The sequence below is a fragment of the Gopherus evgoodei genome, chromosome 4, assembly GCF_007399415.2.
Source record: "Gopherus evgoodei ecotype Sinaloan lineage chromosome 4, rGopEvg1_v1.p, whole genome shotgun sequence".
Taxonomy (NCBI): domain Eukaryota; kingdom Metazoa; phylum Chordata; order Testudines; family Testudinidae; genus Gopherus; species Gopherus evgoodei.
In genome coordinates this window covers 50,722,118-50,743,455 of record NC_044325.1, presented here as the reverse complement: position 1 = coordinate 50,743,455, position 21,338 = coordinate 50,722,118, and the positions used below count along the sequence as shown (strand labels likewise).

Below are 21,338 nucleotides of genomic sequence, written 5' to 3'. Positions count from 1 at the left end.
CTTCTCATTCATTTATTTAACTTTTTACTCTGCTTTCTACGCTGCCACTTACTCTTGGACCACGCTCCCTAGACTAAACCATAAAGCCACTTCCCGTATCTCCTTTTTCTCAAGACTTATCTCTGCCATGATTCCTATAAGGAAACATCCAATTAATATTGGACCAAGTTAAGGGATAGGGGGGATTAGCTGATACTTACTTTATCTATTTTTAATAGTAGGAAAAAATGTGAATGTGTATAAAATATGTTTCATCATATCTCTCTCCCTCATACCTTCTTTACATTCCTTGTCCTCTTAGACTGTAAACATTTGGGGACTTGGACAAATCTTCATACGTATACATTTGTACAGCAGCTAGCACAATGATTGGGGACTCTGAGTACTATGGCAGTATAAATATTAAATTGTAATAATAAACAGAGATTGTTTCCCTACCTTGACACTGCCACAGTGCATTTTGCTACCCTGGACTGATAGCTAGATTGAATACTGGGTAGTTGATCTTTTTGTTTCATTGGCATGGTAATAGCTTTGTTTGCCCTAATTTTGGTTTTATTTCAAAGTGCACTGTGTTCCTTACCTCTGAAATAGCTTTTGGGAATCATAATATTATCTGAATGTGGTTGTGTTTCCTGCACTGAGGATGTTCCTACTGTTTCTATTTCCTGGGAGTTTCCAGTGAGGTTGCTGGGATTCCAGGGGAATAAAAAATCTTTTCAGCCATTCTTTAACTCAGATTAGTTTTACTCCTTAGCCCCACAAACCCATTTAGGATTTCCTCTCAGCTGCCTTAGAACACCTCACCCTTTGCCAGAGTGCCGAAGAGTCTATGGATCTCAGCAGTTTTTTCCTGTGGTTCTGTTTAACGCCGTGGTTACTCTCTGCTACCTCATTCTCTCAGGTGCTGTCATTCCTGAACTAGAAGCTTAGCTTTCTCTCTGAAGAATTTCATTGTCAAGGAGAGGAGTGGGGGTTCTCCCATGAAGAATTTTAATCACCCTATCTGTAACCCTTTTGAAGGAGGCACAATAGTTCCTATAGTAACTACCAGACTGTGGGAGAAAGGCCAGTGCTCCCTCCCCCAGCTACAGATGGAGAACTCCCTCTACTTAGATGACTAGAAATCCTTGAACAGAGAAGCTGTCATCCTTCAGAATGAAAAGAAAAATCTTTGAAATACGCTCTCTAAAATGTATGAATAAGTACAAATTAAAAGAAACCACACACAACTATTTGACTTATCAAATATTTTCAAATCTTGCATATGCTTGTTTTTAAGGTTTGCATGTCTTTTCATACCTAGAACTTTTCATTTTAATTTGAGAAGTTAAAACAATAAAAGAAAAACATTTGGGGCCTGATCTTGCTCTGCTTATTCAGTGAAAACTCAGGCTGGAGTAATCAGGCCAGGAGGAGACCCATAAAACACATGAAGATTTGTGGTAAAACAACCATTTGAATAATATTTTTTCTGGCAATTTTGAATCTCAAATGTTTTGAGGTGGGTGAAGAATGGAAACATACATCTTGGAGAAATGCAGGCTTAAAATCTGTTGCCACCAATCCAATCCGATTTACAGTGATTAAAAGTGATATGATATGTGCCAGACCTCTGACAACAGCTTGCTTTAACCCCTTGTAAGATGTAGAATTGTGAGTAAAATATAATTAAATATTATACAACTACACATATTAAAGCAAATCTCTTTTGTTAAAGTATTTTAAATATTCTTATGAGTAAAATATTTTTAATTCGTGGCGCTTAATGTACTTATGCACTTTTCCAGATGAAGTATAGAAGAGCAACATACTTGAGTTTCCATTTTAAATAATACTTTCATACCAAGTTAAGAAGTGCGTTCTTGACATCTGATCAGTTAATCTGTTGAAAGTGCTGGTTTACTTTAATAGCTATGTACTGTAACAGTGTGTGCATATTTTACAAAGATGCACACATGACTGGAGGATGGACATCAGTATGCATACAAAATGACAAATAAATATACATTAAAATATGTTTTAAATGCCATTGTTAGTGTTTTAAGTTGATTATCATATTATCTTATATGCATTATGCATTTTATATAGTCATTTTTGACAAATTTGTTCAGATGTTTTACTGCTTTGATGGCTAGTTGATAACGATACAGCATTAAAGTTTTCAATAGCTTTACTAAACCAAGATGAAATAATCTGCCATTATGTTACATCCCAGGAGGATTACTGTCTTGTGGATGCTTACCAGGTTGCTATGGTAGACACAAACCTTGGATTTCCCCCTGGACCACCAGTTGCTATGGTTCAGGGTGAGCTGAATCTTTCACCCTGACTTGGTCTCTCCAGGGGTACCCTTTCCAAGTTACAGCCCATGCCTGTACTTCTCTCAGCCAGGGCCGGCTTTAAGCCGATTCCACTGATTCCCCAGAATCGGGCCCCATGCCTAGGAAGGCCCTGCTCCCGCGCCTAAGAAGGCCCTGCGCCTTAGGCATCTTTTTTAATTATTTTTTTTGCTCACCCAGCGGTGGGGGTTTCGCTCTGGGTCTTTGGCGGCATTTTGGCAGGGAGGGGGGTGGTGGTCCAATCTGGGTTTTCGGTGGCATTTCATCGGCGGCGAGGGTGGCAGGATGTCCGCTCTGGGGCTTTGGCGGCATTTTGGTGGGGGAGGGGAGCCTGGGTCCTTCGGTGCCACGGAAGACCCAAAGCAGACACCCCGCTGCTGAAGTGCCGCCGAAGCCCCGGGCCACTGCCAGCTGTTCAAATCGGGCCCCGCCATTCATAAAGCCGGCCCTGCTCTCAGGATGAAATCTTGTGATTACCCAACTTTTAGACTGGGTCCCCAGGTTACAGCACTCTTGTTCACCAAGCATGTCTTCAGCAGGTCCAGCTGGACTTCCCTCCAAGACTTGTGACCAGTATGAAAATGCAGTGACAATGAAAAGCATCGTTGAAACAGAATATTATTTATTTGTCCATAGGAAGATAGGAAACAGCCAGGGAAAGGGAAACATAACAAAAGGCCTGTACCCATATTATCCTATCTAAACCTTAGCCTTTCCTTGCGAGTGTAGGTAGGCCTCACTTTATCCCAGACAGGGCAAAGCAGACTGCACAGCAAGCGAAGGAGACTGCACTCCTACAGCCACTGGCTCTCAGACTGACCCTCTGTCAGTGTTAATATCTCCTTAGAGGTTCAGCTGTAACTACTTCCAAGCAGCGGCATATCATCGCCTAGGCCAACAAGGCCTAGGCCTAGGGCGGCAAATTTGCAGGGGCGGCAAATTTGCTCGTGACCCCTCCCCAACTCCTTCCACCTCTCTCCCAGGCTTGCCGCGCGAAGAGAAGCGAGTCGCATCGCGATTGGAGGAGGCGGAGCAAAGGTGAGCTGGGGCCGGCGGGCGTGGGGAGTGACTCTTGGGGGGAGAGGGGCAGGGAACCGCTCCCTGTCCCAGCTCACCATCACTCCACCGCTGCCATCCCCCGAGTGCACCACAACTCTCCTTCTCCCCTGTCCCTCCCAGGCTTACCGCGGAGAAGCAGAGGTGAGCTGGGGGAGGGGAGCAATTTTTTGAGAGCCTAGGGGTGCCAAATTTGTTACATAACATAAGAGGTGAGGAGACCACATCTGTACACAGTATTCGAGATGTGGGCGTACCATGGATTTATGTAAGGGCAATAATATATTCTCAGTCTTATTCTCTGTCCCCTTTTTAATGATTCCTAACATCTTGTTTGCTTTTTTGACCACCTCTGCACACTGCATGGACATCTTCAAAAAACTATCCACGATGACGCCAAGATCTTTTTCACTACTCGTTGTAGCTAAATTCGCCACCATCATATTGTATGTATAGTTGAGGTTATTTTTTCCAATGTGCATCACTTTACATTTATCCATATTAAATTTCATTTGCCATTTTGTTGCCCAGTCACTGAGTTTTGTGAGATCTTTTTGAAGTTCTTCACAATCTGCTTTGGTCTTCACTATCTTGAGTAGTTTAGTGTCATCTGCAAACTTTGACACCTCACTGTTTACCCCTTTCTCCAGATCATTTATGAATAAATTGAATAGGATTGTTCCTAGGACTGACCCTTGGGGAACACCACTAGTTACCCCTCTCCATTCTGAGAATTTACCATTAATTCCTACCCTTTGTTCCCTGTCTTTTAGCCAGTTCTCAGTCCATGACAGGACTTTCCCTTTTATCCCATGACAGCTTAATTTACGTAAGAGCCTTTGGTGAGGGACCTTGTCAAAGGCTTTCTGGAAATCTAAGTACACTATGTCCACTGGATCGATGTCCACATGTTTGTTGACCCCTTCAAAGAACTCTAATAGATTTGTAAGACACGATTTCCCTTTACAGAAATCGTGTTGACTATTGCTCAACAGTTTATGTTTTTCTATGTGTCTGACAATTTTATTCTTAACTATTGTTTCGACTAATTTGCCCGGTACCGATGTTAGACTTACTGGTCTGTAATTGCCGGGATCACCTCTTTTTAAATATTTTTAAATATTGACGTTACATTAGCTAACTTCCAGTCATTGGGTACTGAAGCCGATTTAAAGGACAGGTTACAAACCTTAGTTAATAGTTCCGCAACTTCATATTTGAGTTCTTTCAGAACTCTTGGGTGAATGCCATCTGGTCCCGGTGATTTGTTAATGTTGAGTTTATCAATTAATTCCAAAACCACCTCTAGTGACACTTCAATCTGTGACAGTTCCTCAGATATGTCACCTATAAAAGCCAGTTCAGGTTTGGGAATCTCCCTAACATCCTCAGCCGTGAAGACTGAAGCAAAGAATCCATTTAGTTTCTCCGCAATTACTTTATTGTCTTTAAGCGCACCTTTTGTATTTTGATCGTCAAGGGGCCCCACTGGTTGTTCAGCAGGCTACCTGCTTCTGATGTACTTAAAAACATTTTGTTATTATCTTTGGAGTTTTTGGCTAGCCGTTCTTCAAACTCCTCTTTGGCTTTTCTTATTACACTCTTGCACTTAAGCTGCTCCTTTCTATTTGCCTCACTAGGATTTGATTTCCACTTTTTGAAGGAAGTCTTTTTATCTCTCTCTGCTTCTTTTACATGGTTGTTAAGCCACGGTGGCTCTTTTTTTAGTTCTTTTACTGTGTTTCTTAATTTGAGGTATACATTAAAGTTGGGCCTCTATTATGGTGTCTTTAAAAAGGGCGCATGCAACTTGCAGGGATTTCACTTTAGTCACTGTACCTTTTAACTTTTGTTTAACTAACCCCCTCGTTTTTGTATAGTTCCCCCTTTTGAAATTAAATGCCACAGTGTTGGGCTGTTGAGGTGTTCTTCCCACGACAGGGATGTTGAATGTTATTGTATTATGGTCACTATTTCCAAGTGGTCCTGCTATAGTTACTTCTTGGACCAGCTCCTGCGCTCCACTCAGGAGTAAATCTAGAGTTGCCTCTCCCCTTGTGGGTTCCCGTACCAGCTGCTCCATAAAGCAGTCATTTAAAGTATCGAGAAATTTCATCTCTGCATTTCGTCCTGAAGTGAAATGTTCCTAGTCAATGTAGGGATAATGTGCTTCCAGGCACTTTGTTTTAGACTTCGTGCCTGAAAGGCCATGAGATTTCAAATTGGCATCTTTCCTCCCATTCTATGGGTCCAATGGGACTACTGATTCCACATTATTAGAGGCAAACATCAAAGGCATTAATGCCTATATTGTCTGCTTGAGTATGAACAGTCAGGGCTGTCTACAGCCAATGTTTTTTTTTTCTTATGATGAAAGCTAACTAAGGGCTGTAAGTCTGTACCAGAGGGCTGTAAACTTTAGTCAATACTAGTGTGTCATGCACAAACAGGCCTATATAGCCCTTTGCTGGCACAACCTAAAAGTTCCCTCTTGCATGTCAGTGTAGTCCCATGCTGAGTCATATCCATGGTGTTCAGCTGAGGGCTGGTCCACACTAGGGGGGGGAAATCGATCTTAGATACGCAACTTCAGCTACGTGAATAACGTAGCTGAAGTCGAATATCTAAAATCGGATTACTCACCCGTCCAGACGGCGCGGGATCGATGTTTGCGGCTCTCCGTGTCGATTCCGGAACTCCGTTGGGGTTGATGGAGTTCCGGGATCGATATAAGCGCGCTCGGGGATCGATATATCGCGTCTAGATTAGACGTGATATATCGATCCCCGAGCAATCGATTTTAACCCGCCGATACGGCGGGTAGTCGGGACGTACCCTGGGTTTGTATTCTGCATGGCTAGCCCATGCCATTGCCTGGCTATGCCACTGTCTTTAGCACACTGCATCAATGATAGGTTCTGTGATTATGCCTGTACAGATGGGAAGCATATCTCCAGTCCCTAGTGTAGACAAACCTTTGGTTTCATATGCTCATAAAATAACATTCCCATAGCCAAACCAACATACAGCATTCACAACTGAGTACAGAGCAGTTTCATATCTGTCACATATATCGTCCCCTTTTTAGTTAGGATGACCAGATATCCGGTTTTTAAAGGAACCGACCTGTATTTAAGCCCTCCTGCAGCTGTCCTGACTGTTTCTTAAAAACAGGCAAATTGTCCCACATTTTCTGTCTCACCCCTGCCCCGCCCAATCAATACTGCTGGGTCCTGCTGTTGGCCGGATTCTTGTTCATCAGCCGCCCACCACCAGCCATGTGTAGGTAAGGGGGTCCAGTGGCCGACAATGGAGGTGGGCGTGCTAGGCTGATGGCAGGACGAAGATGCAGCACATAGGGCCGGCTGCTCCCCCTGCTGGTCCATCAGCATAGCCCCTGCTGTGTGCCGGGTCTGGCTGGTACTGGGTGTGAGCTGCAGTGGTTGGTGAGTGCAGGCAGGCGCCAGGCCGGTTATCTGTTACCTCCGCTGCCCACCCATCGACTTTTTATATGCTTCCCCTCTCACTGTCTTCTCCCTGCTTTGCCCCTTCACCTCCACCACACAGTCCTGTTTCTCCATATCCCCTCTGGCGAGATGCATCCTGCTATCAGCGCTGTATGGAGAACCAGTCGCTGGTCGGAGTGCTCAGCTCACTCAGCAGCCTTGCTGGCAGGCTCCTTCCTTCCCACACTGCCTCTGGCTGGGCTGGCTCCTTGGGAAAGCCCAAGACCCTCCAGCCTGGGGCACTGGCTAGGAGGAGCCAAGCCCTGTGTGCCAAAGCTCTGCACAGTGCTGGCACGGAGAAGCCTCTCCCGTCAGCTAAGCTCTGGAGTGGTGGTGGGGGGAAGTGACTTCCAGCCTGTTCTTGCCCCGATCCTGCAGGCTCCACAGCAGCTTCCCGGGCAGGAGCTTAGCACCCTCTTCACTTGCCCCCCAGACCTGCCCCCAGGGAGCGCAGGGCTGCTCTGTCCCCTAGGCATCGTCTCCTGCTGATCCACCTTTCTGGCTGGGTTCGCTGAAGACCCTGCACTGAGGGTCCCTGGGCCCTGGTGCACAATGCATCCTTAGGGCTTAACCCCTTCCTGTCTGCGCTGTAGCTGGGATACAAGCAGTGTCTGGGTTATGTCGGTGGTCAGCCTGGAGGTGTTAGCTACCTTTTGACGCTTGCAGGTAGGAAAGGACAAGCTGCTTCCAACCAAAGGGAAGTGGGGGGCAGAGGGGAAGATGAGCTCTGCAAAGACACGGGCCAAGTCATCCCCCATGTCTGGAAGCAGCTCCTGTCCCTTCCCTCATGCACAGTGCCAAAAGGCTGCTGCTGGCCACATTCTGGTGTGAACTCTGGCACAAATCTGGGGAAAGGGGGCACATGACCCTCTGTGTTCCCCATGTGTTACCTGGCACTGCATCTTCCCAAGGCATCAGGAGAGGTGGGTCCATCCCAGGGGCCTAGCCAGACATGAAGGGCAGAGAGTGCTGGCAGGAAGGGTCGGGTCAGTCGGTCTCACTCTCACACACACACACACACACACACACACACACACACACACACACACACACACACACACACGATTTATGAGAGTATGTGTGTCACCTCTCCCTGTGTGAACCCTAAGAATCCAACTACTCAATATTTTTTTTTAACAGGAGCTCAGTCAACTTATTGTTAATTTGAACGTTTGTACTGCATAGTTCTGATTGATTGCCATTGAATTTGCTTGAATATGAGTAATTTTACCAGGTCTCCCGTATTCAGGATCGGGAAATATGGCCAACCTATTTTTAGTGCACCCTGAATGGTTCAGCTAAGGGAAAAGGCAGTGGACTGACCCTCTGCCCCACTGTGTGTGCACTGTGTGTAATGGCTGTGAAGTTCCCTTGCGCCCCGCCCCACCCCGATTTATTGCATTATGCATTTTATAAATAGTCCTTTGTGCCAGGTATTTTATTGAGGTATTTTATTGCTGTGCTAGTTAGTTGGTACAGCATTAATTATTTCAATAGCTTTACTAAACCAAGTTAAAATGCTTCTATTTCCTGAATGAAGTAAAGCACTTTACATTTTGAATCTTCACAGTGAAATTTGGAAATCTTTTGAATAATCAAAAAACTGTGATTCTGTAGCTCAAGTTAGTTTTTGAAATATTAAAAATAAGGTACTGTTATGAGTGTTTTAAAATATAGGGCCAGATCCTCAGCTCAATGATCAGTTGAGTTTCTCTGATTTAGAAATCCTAGATCCTTTGGACTGTAGATTTCTTGGAAATTCTCTGAGATAATGTGGGTAAACAATTAAACTTTCTATGGTAGTGTTTCCATTGGGAACCTTGGGGGGGATGCAGTTAGATTTCATTCACAAAATAGGTAAGTAGCTAGTTTATGGAAATAGATTATTTATTATAAGATTTGCACCTCACTGAAGCAATTGTCTGTTATGTTATTCATAATGGGCTAGATGAATACTTTGTTTCTAGTCCAGAACATGGGATATCATATAACTGCACTGGCACAATCAGATCTCCAAAAATGAATTGTGACTCAGAGAGGCACCTCTCTGAGTCACATTTCTCCCTGACCTTGTGTTCCATGACAGGCAACTGAAGTATGCCACATCAGTTGTGCTGCCAGATAGAGCATACTCCCTCCCTGGCACCTAGTCGCCACTGCCAGTTGAAACATTGGAAGGGTGGAAGAGTGGAAAAATAACTTAATCTAGTCTCTTGCTTCTCTCTGTTTGTACCCCAGTCTTTCCTTGTCTGCTTTGTTGTGATAGGAAATAGTGGTGTCACAGAGTCTGCTTCACCCGATTGCATCCAGACTCCCTATCCTAGCAAGCCCTATATGACTGTGCATAGTGGGTGGAGGATGGCTTAGTTACCTGCATGACTGCATAGTAGTAGGTTATAATATAAGCCATAATACATTATTTTATTTTGCTCTGCTCTTTGAGCATCCTATATCTAATGTAGATTTTTAAAAGTAGCGTCTTTAAATTGGGCAATCAGATAAAGGGGATAAGGCTTTTTATTGGATTTAATAAATGACCCATTCAGCACATGTGAGTCTACTCTGTTACGGGGCTGCCAAATTGCATAAGAAACCTGTCATGTTTCTGAAATGTTCCAATCTGATATACCCTGGTATACTAAAATATTATTTTTGTGATGCAGATGAACAGCATGAAATCAACTGCTTGAGGCTGGAAAAAGTAAAATATTGAGGCAATGAAAGCGGAACAGTGAGGAAAATAGGATTGTATTCTATGTTCTGGAATTATCAAAACATTATTGTCTCGTTCCTCAAAATGCCGAATAAGATAGTGAGGGCACAAAGAAAAAATAAAGTGCAAGTTAAGAAGTACATATTTAAGATCTATTTAGTTACCAGTAATGCTAGCATTGGAGCTTGGCTACCAGAGGCCATAATGGTATCCTGTTTAACATATTTATGTTGGTTGTAAAATTAGGAACTGTCATTATAGCCCCACATCACCTGCATAAGAGCAAAACACATAAATCAAGAGGCGTTCCAGCACCATAAAAATGACATAGAACTGAATGGCATGAAACTCTTACAAGATATTTATGTACATGGATACCATGTACCAAGACACACGTGTAGATTTTTAGTGGATTTGATTGACAGGTATTAAAGGTATTTTATCCAGTCCAGTTTGCATTTTCTGACATCAGCTCACTTATATTGGAGTATTATAATTTGAACTTTGAAACTGAAAGGGTCTAAAGTGCAAAAGGACAGATGAGCTATTAGTAAAAAGGCTTCTACATCACAGACATTGCTTTAAAACTCCACATGCAGATCATTTACTGATTTCTGTTTGATCGTATCCATAGACCTTATACAAGTTATGTCATTCGCATGCTGAACAACGATCATGCGCAATTAACACTGTAGAACTGGAAGCAATAATCAGTAAATCAGCTACATTTAAAAATATGCCAGTGGATTTTAGGGAGTGGCATTTAGAGATAGAACATTAATCAGAAAAAAATATCCGAGTGGTGATGTCTTTAGACTTGGTGTGAAAAATAAATCACAGTCTAGTTGAAAGAAAGAGAACCAGTTAATTTTTGTTCGTTTGTTTAAAACAATGATCATATAAAAAGAAGAAACAATGCTTAAGGAACACCTGTAGATTTTTTCCAACTTGGTTTCTGGTAAACCATACATGAAATGGCTGTATTTTGTGCAGTACGTACCGATAATAATCATAATGAGAACACTGATAACCTTTACAATGCTGTGTATTTTACTGTAGCTATAATTAAAGCTAAAGTTTCCCTAATAAACATGGCTGCACGTCCTGTTCACACTAACTGCTCAGGGCATTTCAGGGAGTAGGGCAAACTAGATGGAGGGGATCATCTCTAAATATGAGCCTGTGTGTGGAGGACTGGAGGAGGAGTTAAAGAATAAGAACCATGAGTAGGGAAAGAAGACCACTTCGTTTGCAGACTGCAGTAATCCTAAAGAATTTACAATCCTTTGAATTTTGTCCCTAAATCGTATACTTGATCAAAATCCTGCATATTTCAGGCATTCATGTGGCTATGGGAAAAGGAGAGACAAAAGCATTGATGAGCAAAACTATTAGGGTCAGAGAAGTGGGGGTCAGTTTGTAGAGTGAAAACCAAAGGTAAATTGATGGAAATATTAGGTCTGGAGCAGTTACCATTTGTAACTGTTACAGGCTGTTGCATGAATATATTAACAATGAAGTCACTTGTGTTCTAGTATAAATAGTTTAGAATTTCCTGCAAGGAAATTACATGAAGTAAGGGGTGACATTACCCTTATAAGTCAACATCCCTGTCATTACTTGACCTATACCTATGTGTGCAGATATCAGATTTGGCAGCTGATGTCACAGAAGACTCCTACAAATTGTTGCTCTAAAATTAGTTTGTATTGGACAATTGATAATCAGCCTGCTAACGAGTTAGCCTGCCTGTTCAGTAACAGCTTTGGACTACTCTGTTGGTCTAGTACTCTATATTTGTTGTTACCTATTACAGACTTTATCACTGAATATCCTTGGCTAAATACATTGAGTTAGATTATGTCTTCTAGGCACTGTGGTGTGTAGAGATGCAACACTGCCTCTTGCGCTCCAGGGGCACTGTTCCACCAGAGTCTTAGATGTGAATATGTCTGCCCTCTGCAAGGGGGAGGGGAGTCTCCTTAAACCATCTCCCGTCTTCCCACCTCCCTTGTCCCCCATTCCCCCAAGCAGAGCTAGACACAATCTAGGCCTAAAACAAAAAACTCTGTATCCACAGTAGGTTACTTTCTCCCCTGCTTGGCTGTGTTTAGGCATCTATTACTGTCTTCTTGTCCCTGGCACACCATATGAAGTAGAGATTAATGAAAGTTCTAGTGTGTGATTTCTTGATTTTTTTCTCTTATTTTAGTCATCATTGCCTTTGAAAACATAACTGCAAGTTATTTTTATTTTTCTATTTTTATGTTTCTATTTTTAAAGCTATTTATTTTAACAAGTAGTATGGAGATTGCTGTTTGAAGATGTAGCAGTTACCTTGGTATCTAGGATATTGCAATTTTTTTTATACTTACAATAGGAAATAGTTTTGATGCCTCAGATATCATGGAAAGGAAGTTATTTGCAAATGGTGACTTTTTCAGGCACTTCAGTCCACTTTCAAAGGAAGGAGGTAGCATGTTCAGAAAGACATCTTTCTTATCTTTACAATTATGGAGTAATTTTGGGTTTTTGTCTGCACATTCGGGTGCACACACGTTATATTTAGCATCTTCTACTTTAATATTTCTCATTTTATTTACCAAACCTGGTCCATAGGCTCAGCAATATGAACAAAAAAACTTCTATCGGGACTTGGGCCATACTTGTATAGCTGGGTGGCTCTCATTCTATTTACCAGCTCTCTGTGTGTTATGTGGGCCACATCCACACAATATATAGATACTACCTGCATGGCCCTGAGGATGTCATATGGCCTGCAGCTGTGTGCTGATTGGGCCACAGGTTGAGAACCATTAGTAATGCATGTTCATTTTCATAGCTCCCAGGCACTTTAACAGCTTTGAAAAGAATAATATTGTGCCACAAAAGTCACGTCACTGAAAGTTATAAAGTGATTTTGCTTACTATAGTACAAGGCAAAGTTGTAACTAACAGTAATGGTGTTTAAAAATGCAAGAATCCGTGTCTATAGTATCTTTCCAGTGGTGTAATCAGGGATACAGCATGACTGAATGTGCAGACATTGGAACATAATTTTTTTTTATTCAGTTATAGGTGCCCAGCGCAGGAGAAGCCCCAGTGCCCTTGCCATTGAAGTATTTGAGTCACATTTGGGAAGTCACATTTTACAGGTAAAAATAATGGCTTTACCAAAATAATCAAGATAACTAGATAGTAACAATATTTCTGCCAATTATTATTATGTTGTTATCAGGGCTTACATTTATGAAATTTTTTTTTTACAGATTCCAATTTTTTCTTTTTAGAAAGTCCACGAGTGAGAGAAATTTAATGAGACAGGGAGGGCAAGTACTTTTTGTGCTGTAATAATTTAGATGAATCACACTATGTAGTTATATTGGACTGTGCAGTAACTGTTGCTCACAGATATACTGTGTGTGTTTGTGTGTGTATCAAACACCATTTTGTGTAAATCATTCGATTTTTGTAAGTGCCCTGTCCAGATTTAGATTTTCTTTTCTCATTTTAGTTTACAAGCACCATTTCCCTTCCCCTGCCCACAATTGTCATGACTCTAACAATGCAAATTCTAAAAATCTTCATAGAGAAGAAATAACAGCATGTCTTCCAGGTCTTAGTAGTGACTGAGATAAGAATAATTTGATTTTTCCCAAAGCATTTTATGACACCGTACAGTAGGTATATGTGAAAAAGATTAGATTGAACAGAAATGACCTGATAGAGACGTTCATGTACCCTTATGTGTTTTGTTTTGTCAGGGCTTGGTGATTCCACAAAACATTTTTTAGGTTTTAGTTGTCAGAGACAGAGTAGAAGCAGGTAACAAAGGCAACAGCAACAAAATGGGGAGTGTTTTGTCAATGTAGACTAAAAAAACAAACAAACAAACCTTATGGAAATAAGAAACCTGCTGTGCATATGGTCTTTTCTAACTGCAGCACTAAATAACTGCTGTTCTTTAGCAGAAATTTCTGCTTCTCAATCCAAGTATGCAGCATGGAATATTGTCTTTTGATATGCAAGAGAGGCAAGTTAGAATACTATAATGAGAAATGCTCCACTTCATCTGAAACAATTGAGAGGTATTTCTGTGTACTACCACAGCTGTAGCTTTCACAGGAGCTATGGATAATCTCCAGGTTTTCATACCTTTTTGCAGTTAGCTAAATGTAAAATGGTAACAAAGATAATTCTAGCAAAATGTAAAATTTACCACTGGAATGAATTTCCCTTAAGTGCAGAAATTATGAATTAAGTGATTTAATTATTTGTATGTCCTTGGTAGAGGTCTAGGTTCAAGGTTTTAGTGCTGTAAGCTGTAATGGTTACTGTACCAAAGATGTAAATGTGCACCACTGAGTTTTGCATAACAGACACAAATGTGGTTGTGCTTTCTCACAGATGTAACAAAACAATACAAAATTAGAATAAATAGGCAGCAGTTTTGTGATGTTTGAGTTTGTGTAATTTGTCAGCATGCTGCTATGAATATATAAATATATACTGTATACGTAAAGGTACGCTTTTTACAATGTGTATTACTAGTAATACCCACATAAAACTGCATTGAAATTGATTTGTATCCAGTTTTAGTCCAGATGTTTATCATGACCTTATCATATGCATACAATTCATTCAGTTATTTAAGGTCTATCACACGACAACCTTATTAGCTATTTGGAATGTAAATTTTTCATTCATGGAATGGCTAAGAAGCTTTCATCATTTTTTTATCTTCTTAAAGCAGATTTCCTTTTTATTTTGGATTTTCCCCCCAACTAATACACAGAAGATGTAAGAGCTATCAAACAAATAGCAAAAAATCACTACAGCGTGTGGAGCTGATGGTTTTCAGTCTGAGTCACCATAAATTCCATATTGAATATCTGTTGAGGTGTGGCCTTTTCAAAGAGGGTGGTGGTCTTTCCAAATTGCTTCCATTAATCTTCAGCAGAATTGATAAAAGAAAGTTCTAGGGTGACATTTAAAAGAGAATAGATTGTGGATGATGGATAAAGAGCGCAGTGAACTTATAATGGATGTAAGTTAGTCATAATATGTTAAAAATCTTGTCTCGCTTTAGCAGGCTAAAACGTATAAAACAACACTCAGTAAGAGAGTATAGGAAAAGAATTGAAATACAGTAGCTGCAGGAATCTCAGACTATCACCTTGTGATGTAATTGGTAGAAGCACCTTGTGATGTCATTGGAAAAGCACTCCAGAAGGTCGGAATACTAGTAAGATGTCACAGATCCAGCTAGAGTCTCCTCCAATGCTGCTCTAACAAATATTGCTTTGGTGGGCACTACTTCTAGAAATGACATTCAAAACAATACTGTGATAACTGTTATTTGAGAGAGAGAGCGAGAGATGAACAGATAAATATGTGCCAACCTGCAAAAAGTACTGTATTGCAAGTACCCATATTTTTCAGAATCTGTGATCTAAGAAAGCTGGATTAATAGGTAATCTGTTCAGTGCCCTTCGTAATTAATATTTTAAAGTCCTGGGTAAAGGTAAATTCAGAAATTAAGGAGACTTTTTCTAATACTTTTGTTATTTCAAAATTTATTGACAGATACACGAGAACCACAATATAGTATATATTTAAAAAGTGGACAAAGTTTGTTTATAGTGATGTTATAAAAATAGAAATGGAGCAACATCTTGTGACATTTTAAATCTTGATTCTACAAGCAAGAACTCTCAGTCAATCATGTCAAAAATTTCCAAGCCACAGCCAATTGCAGTATATCATACTGAAGAGATGATTCCCACGGTAGGTTTATGACCAAAAGAAACTACGCACAGTGTGCTCATGGAAAAAAAAAAGGAAATACCCCAAATATTATTATAGCAGGAGCCCACAATCAGAAAAGAAGCTTTCAGACATTATCCAATTAAAACACCTAGATGGAGAAATAGTGGGAATGCCTTGAATAGAAGAGAAACCAGATAATTAGAGTTGCCCATTAATTATTAGCAAGACTTCATTATACTCCACATTCATCTTATGCATGAGAGTAGCTTTATAATGAGGTTAGGCTGCAATGAAAAATATTTTTAATTTTACCTCAGTGGTGTATTTTTTGCTTCATTATAAGTTCAATGAAAAAATGTTGATTTCTGTTATCTCTTACTGGCAAACTTTAGTTCCAGCAAGACTTAAAAGTTAAGATGAATATGGTCAGTTTACATCTCTTGATACTTTCTTTAATTTCTTAACTATTGAGGATTAAGAAAAGGGGTCAGTGACCCCATATTCTTTATATAATCAAGAATGATCAGGAAATGTAGAACTAAATATAGAGAAAAGGGAAAGTTAGTGAATATATTTGCATATGCAAATTAGCTTAATTGATCCTGCTTGCCTCTACAGGGATTTTTCATTACAAACTGGAGTGCTACATTGTTCAGCTCATATTGAGTAATTTAGTAACTAATGAGACCAGTTTGCACTAATTTGCATATGATAAATGAGCTTAATTGCAGTAAATAACTTGGAGGCATAATTACTTAATTTTCCTGTGTTGCACGGCTTTTAAGTTCACGTATGAACAACTCAAGATAATTTTGCATATTTAAATTAGTTGCTTTTAAAATTTCTTGAACAAAAAAGAACACACCTTAGGATTTGAACTGTAAAACAATTGAAAGAAAAGTTTACAGTATTTTTGGTAAAAATTTAGATAAGTTCTTAAATATGTGTTTTGTTTTATTGTTTTTTTATGCCAAGCTCCTATCAAAGTAGATATATTTAGTATTGGACACTCTGCAGTAAGCTTTAAATATAAAATTTAGAAAGAAATATTCCATTAACAATAACAGCAACTTTGTATCTAAATTGCAGTGATTCTTACTGACTGCATACTCCTGTATATAAGAGCAGTAACTTTTAAAAATTGAAGTCAGTGCTGTGAAAGTGCCTGACTGATTGGTCAGCAACTGTAGTTTTTTAATGGTGCATTAAATTACTATACACAATTGCACAGGCAGTGGTTGTGTTAGATTATACAAACTGCCCTACTAGTGTACTTCTGCTCACTTTCTTATGCAACATCCCTTTCACTCAGAAAACTATTCAAGTTTCCATGTCCACTAAATCTTCATTTTATTTGTGGACTTTATCATGGTGCCAGTTTTGATGGTGCTTTATGACATATGGAGTTGTTCAAAAGGAAGTAGACTGAAAACACCAGCTCAGTTCCCGTAGGTCAATAAAAACCACTTAGCCAACTTTTGGGCCATTACAGGCCTTAGCTGGATTTGAGCCAATGAGCAAGGAGTGAAAAAGCTCAAAATCCCAGTGACAATCCCCAGAACCAACTAATAGCACTATAACAGTGAGCCCGGTCATGCCCCCATGATTTGCAGGTGGAGTCGGATTGTACTGATTTCTCCATTCTGTGCTGAAAAAGGGTTCAGCTACTTTCTAAACAGCATTTTCTCGTTTCCTCAGGGCTTACACAAGGTGGTCTTGGGAGATTTGTACATTGTCCTCATACCACCCTTGAAAAAATCAGAAAAACAGAAATCCAATTTAGATTGTGCCTCACCGTCAGAGCTGGGAATTCCTCTTTCCTTCCTCTAAGGGTCATCTTCATGATGTTTCTGGTCCAGTGACTCCTTGGCAGCATGACTTAGAAGGAGCCATACTTTCAACAACCAAATCAGAGATAGTTGGGACTTGTAATGCTGCGGAATCTTTGTCATAGTCCCTGGTCTCCTGTGGATTGGATGGGGATCTGGCGTGTTTGTGTGCATGCTAGGGAAACTCCAATCCTTTGGTGAAATGGTAGAGGAGAAGTTTCCACAGGTAATTCTTAGTGGAGGTTTACTCTTCTTTCACTCCATTCTATAGGATCTGACATGGGATTGGGGCCATTGAGTTTTCTTCAGCTTTTCTGCATTTAAAAACTCAAAAAAAAAATCCACCCTTGGGTATAAGAAGTCTGCTGTACTGCTGCTAACATTTTATACAACTTGCATTAAATTACATATTTTCATGGAGAATCTAAGAGCCATTTGTGTTTTGTTCTTGATTCACAAATACAATGCCCAGAAAACCCATTTGTCAGCTAGTATGTGAGAATGTAGTACAAACAAATCTGTGTGGGTCTAATAAAAGGTACTTTCTTGACTCTTAAATGTATTCTGTTTGTTGCCAAATGTAGGGGTACACTTGTAATCAAATCTTTTAATACTTGCTTTAAAAAAACATACTTACAATCCAGAAAAATCTTTTCAATTTTGAAAAATGCCCCTTAATGTTTTTTTTATATTTGTAAAGAGAACATAAACATTAGTCTTTGTAATAAATGCAATACAGTAATAGTAGTATGTAACAGTATTAATTTAGTGTTTGTGACACTCTGGGTTACTGATCATTAGAGTTGGCCAGTTATTCATTTTGAATAATGTCCTGTGCGAATTTAACATTCCTTGCTATTTGAAAATCACTAAAAAACTATTCCTGATACATTTGGATGTAGTTACTGTTAATAAATATTCACCAAATAGTTTGGACAAATTGTTTTTTGACTGGGGGTTGATTGTGAACTTTTCGCCACTTAATTACAGTGACTGTTGACTTTTTGTTATTCATACTGTGTAGTTCCTCACTCAAGTCACATAGGATAACACTTTCAAAAGCAGCTAAGTCCTGTTTGCAGAAGTGACTTAGGTGCCTAGGAGGTTGAGATTCATTGAAAGACAATGGGATTGAGGCTTCTAAGTATCTAAGTCAGTTTTAAAAAAGGGACTTAACCTCCTGTATAACTAAGGTCCTTGGGAAATTTTACTTATGGTCTTGTTTCTACTTCCTGATTGTTTGATTGAGACATTTTAAACAGGAGAAAAAACAAATAAGTAATAATGAGTAACAAACTTATATTATGAATTTTGGGTTAAATATTCATTTGGGCTAAATATTGTGAAGCTGTTGGGATTTATTTACACTTTCATGAATAGCCAGCAGTTCTCAGAATACTCACTAACATCAATAATATAGAAGCATGAATAGTAACAAATTGAATGATTTATCAATTTTTTTCATCTTTAATCAGTTCTATTGCAATTATAATTGAAAACTGCTGTTACAAAAAAATTTCCTCTCTACTTCCAAAGGATTTAACATCTTTTGTCCTGTTGTAGAAACATGTGCCATTATATACACAAAGGAAGAAAGCTGTATAAAATTTATAGGAAATGACCAGATTACCAGAGAGTTTTCTGCATATGGTAATAGGCCTTGGTCTTCCATTTCTCCTCCTATTTTTGCAGCATTGTTATTGCACCAATAGGAGCACAGTGAGATCCCTCAAACATTTCTCTTCCTATTTTTGCAGCATTGTTATTGCACCAATAGGAGCACAGTGACATCCATCAAACATGGTAGATTCAAAAGGTGGAAAGAGCTCACTAAATGTTCTCACTACAATATGTTATAACATTTTAAATATATTGATATTTATTTATAATAATCACCAACAGTGTAACAAGATAATGACACAATTTATTTGTTCTCATGACTAAGAAAATGTCTTGAAGGTAACAGATTAACTGGAGATTATGTAAAGTTTTTCATGCATTGTAAACATGTATTGGGTGTGTAACCAAGTTTGTGCAAAACCTGTGACTCTTTACTGTTAAAGTCAGAGAAAAGATCAGGGAGTGGAGCAGGTCTTCTACATTTTTCAGATAATGAAAGATGGTACAGAAGTTGCACATAGTTAATAATGTAGTTTGGAAACAAAAAATGCTTCCTTTGGGTAGAAAAAAGCAGCTCTATTTAGCCATGTGAGTAGGAAGACTGCTAAGAGTTAAAACTGGCAAAACAGAATGAATGATCATTAGTGAATAAGACAATAAGAAACAGTTAATTTTTGTTAAGCCACAAATGTTTAAGTATTGTAAAAGTTTGAGGAGTTTTAAAATTGATATCACATACTACAGGGTTATTCATTTTCAGTACAAAAACACATATACATTGGCATCAAGTGCATAGGAGATCTTGGAGCTCGATGGGTGGCAGGGCATATTTCCAATCTTCTCGGAGATTCTTATTAGGGCACAGGGCCCTACCTGGCCTGAGAGCTGGAAGAGAGGAGAAACAGATTGTAAAGTGTTGGAGTGCTGTAAAATTTTAGGGAAAAGATTCCTCTTCTCATGTACAGTTTTCGACAACTTTACATATTATATAATGAGGTGAACTCTGTACAACACCGGTTAGGATAGCAACAGTGACATGAGACTAAAGGTGAGGAAGCAGCAGGTGGTAGTCCTGGAATATATAGATGATTATGCCAGTCTAGAAAGGATATTAACTGAAAAGAGTCTACTGCTGGCTTGGAAATGTGTGGACAAGAAATGACAATTGCTAATGATGTCACTGGTGCAATATGTAAGTATAAAAGGTGACAGTTCAGTTTCTTATAAAGTTGTACTGGATTAAGGGGACAGGTTGTTAACAGATCTATGTTGGCATAGGGAAGAAATGTGGTGAAGTGTACAAAATTTTAGTCACACTTATTAAATATTTGAGGAAGAGTTCTGGCCATGCTGAAGGAAAGGAGGGTGAGGAAATAGAATGACTGTAAAATGATTGTCTGGCTATACCGAAAGAAGGACAGGACACATTTGACATGGGTTTAATCAGGTTGCAACTTTATTATTAGATGTCTGGGACTACCCAGCAGATAAAAGTGTACAGTAGAAGTAACCCCATGTTTATTCCCTAATTACCTGAGGGTGAGGGGGCTTTCACCAGCTCCCCCACTTTTTCCATCCAGGAACTCAAGCAAATCCATTGCTGGGACCTTACCATCCACACCCCCTCATAAGAAGGTTTAGGTGGGCTATAAGAATGGAGTGATGAACCGCCCCCTATTCTTTCCTTTAACGAACACCTCAGTAGTTTTCATCTCTCCCCCCTCTCCACCTCCCAAGTCATAAAGCACTGTTCCCTTCAGCCAGCCAGCCAAATAACCCCACCCCCGCTTAAAGGTGCCGGACAGTCATTACTGTTGACATTCCACATGGCAGATTAAAGTTATATATCAGTTGTTAAAATAAAATGGAATTCAAGGGATGAGGTTTGTTGTCGTTTAAACCAGTCAATGAAATGGACTTTAACAGTGTTTTGGCAGTTAAGAGGCATGCATTGTGTGATAAAATGGAATACACAGGTGACAAGGTTGATTGGAGAAGCGAATTAAAGATGGCATAGGCCTCCAAAGGGGAGTTATTTCAAAAAACACATCCTCTACTTTATACATTTTAATTATGAATTAGACCCTCATATTTGTCACACATAATTCACCATTATCAGACTCGTTCCTTTTTTCAAATAATATCCAAAGCTTTCAAAGGTGAAGCTGGAGGAGACATAGGTTGAGCTCATAGAGATATAATCCAAAAAGTAAGACTGTGAGAGAAAGGAGTTGCATGGGGGGGAAAAATAGACTGTCAGGAAACACTAAAAACCTCTACACCCATGCAAAAACCTTTAAAGGCAAACGTAGTTAATCTAGAATACCTGGTAACAAAACACAGTTTAGGCATAATAGGCCTTTTTGAAGAATGATGAGATCACAATAATGAATGGGATGCAGTATTAGAGTATTATTCAGCAAGAAAGACTGATTACACCATAAAGGAGAGGGAGTAGTATCATACCAGGGGGGAAAAAACCCTAAAAAAAACAAGTAAAAAC

At 39.7% G+C, this 21,338-nt stretch overlaps 1 protein-coding gene across 3 annotated transcripts in view; it reads left to right on the top strand.

Moving 5' to 3' along the window:
* Positions 1 to 21,338, top strand: part of NPAS3 (neuronal PAS domain protein 3) — an 858,327-nt gene that overhangs the window by 433,996 nt on the left and 402,993 nt on the right. For all 3 annotated transcript variants that reach the window (XM_030559309.1, XM_030559308.1, XM_030559310.1), the window contains one exon: positions 12,690 to 12,772. In XM_030559309.1, coding sequence (XP_030415169.1) covers positions 12,690 to 12,772 — 83 coding nt within the window. The remainder of the gene's footprint in view (positions 1 to 12,689; positions 12,773 to 21,338) is intronic.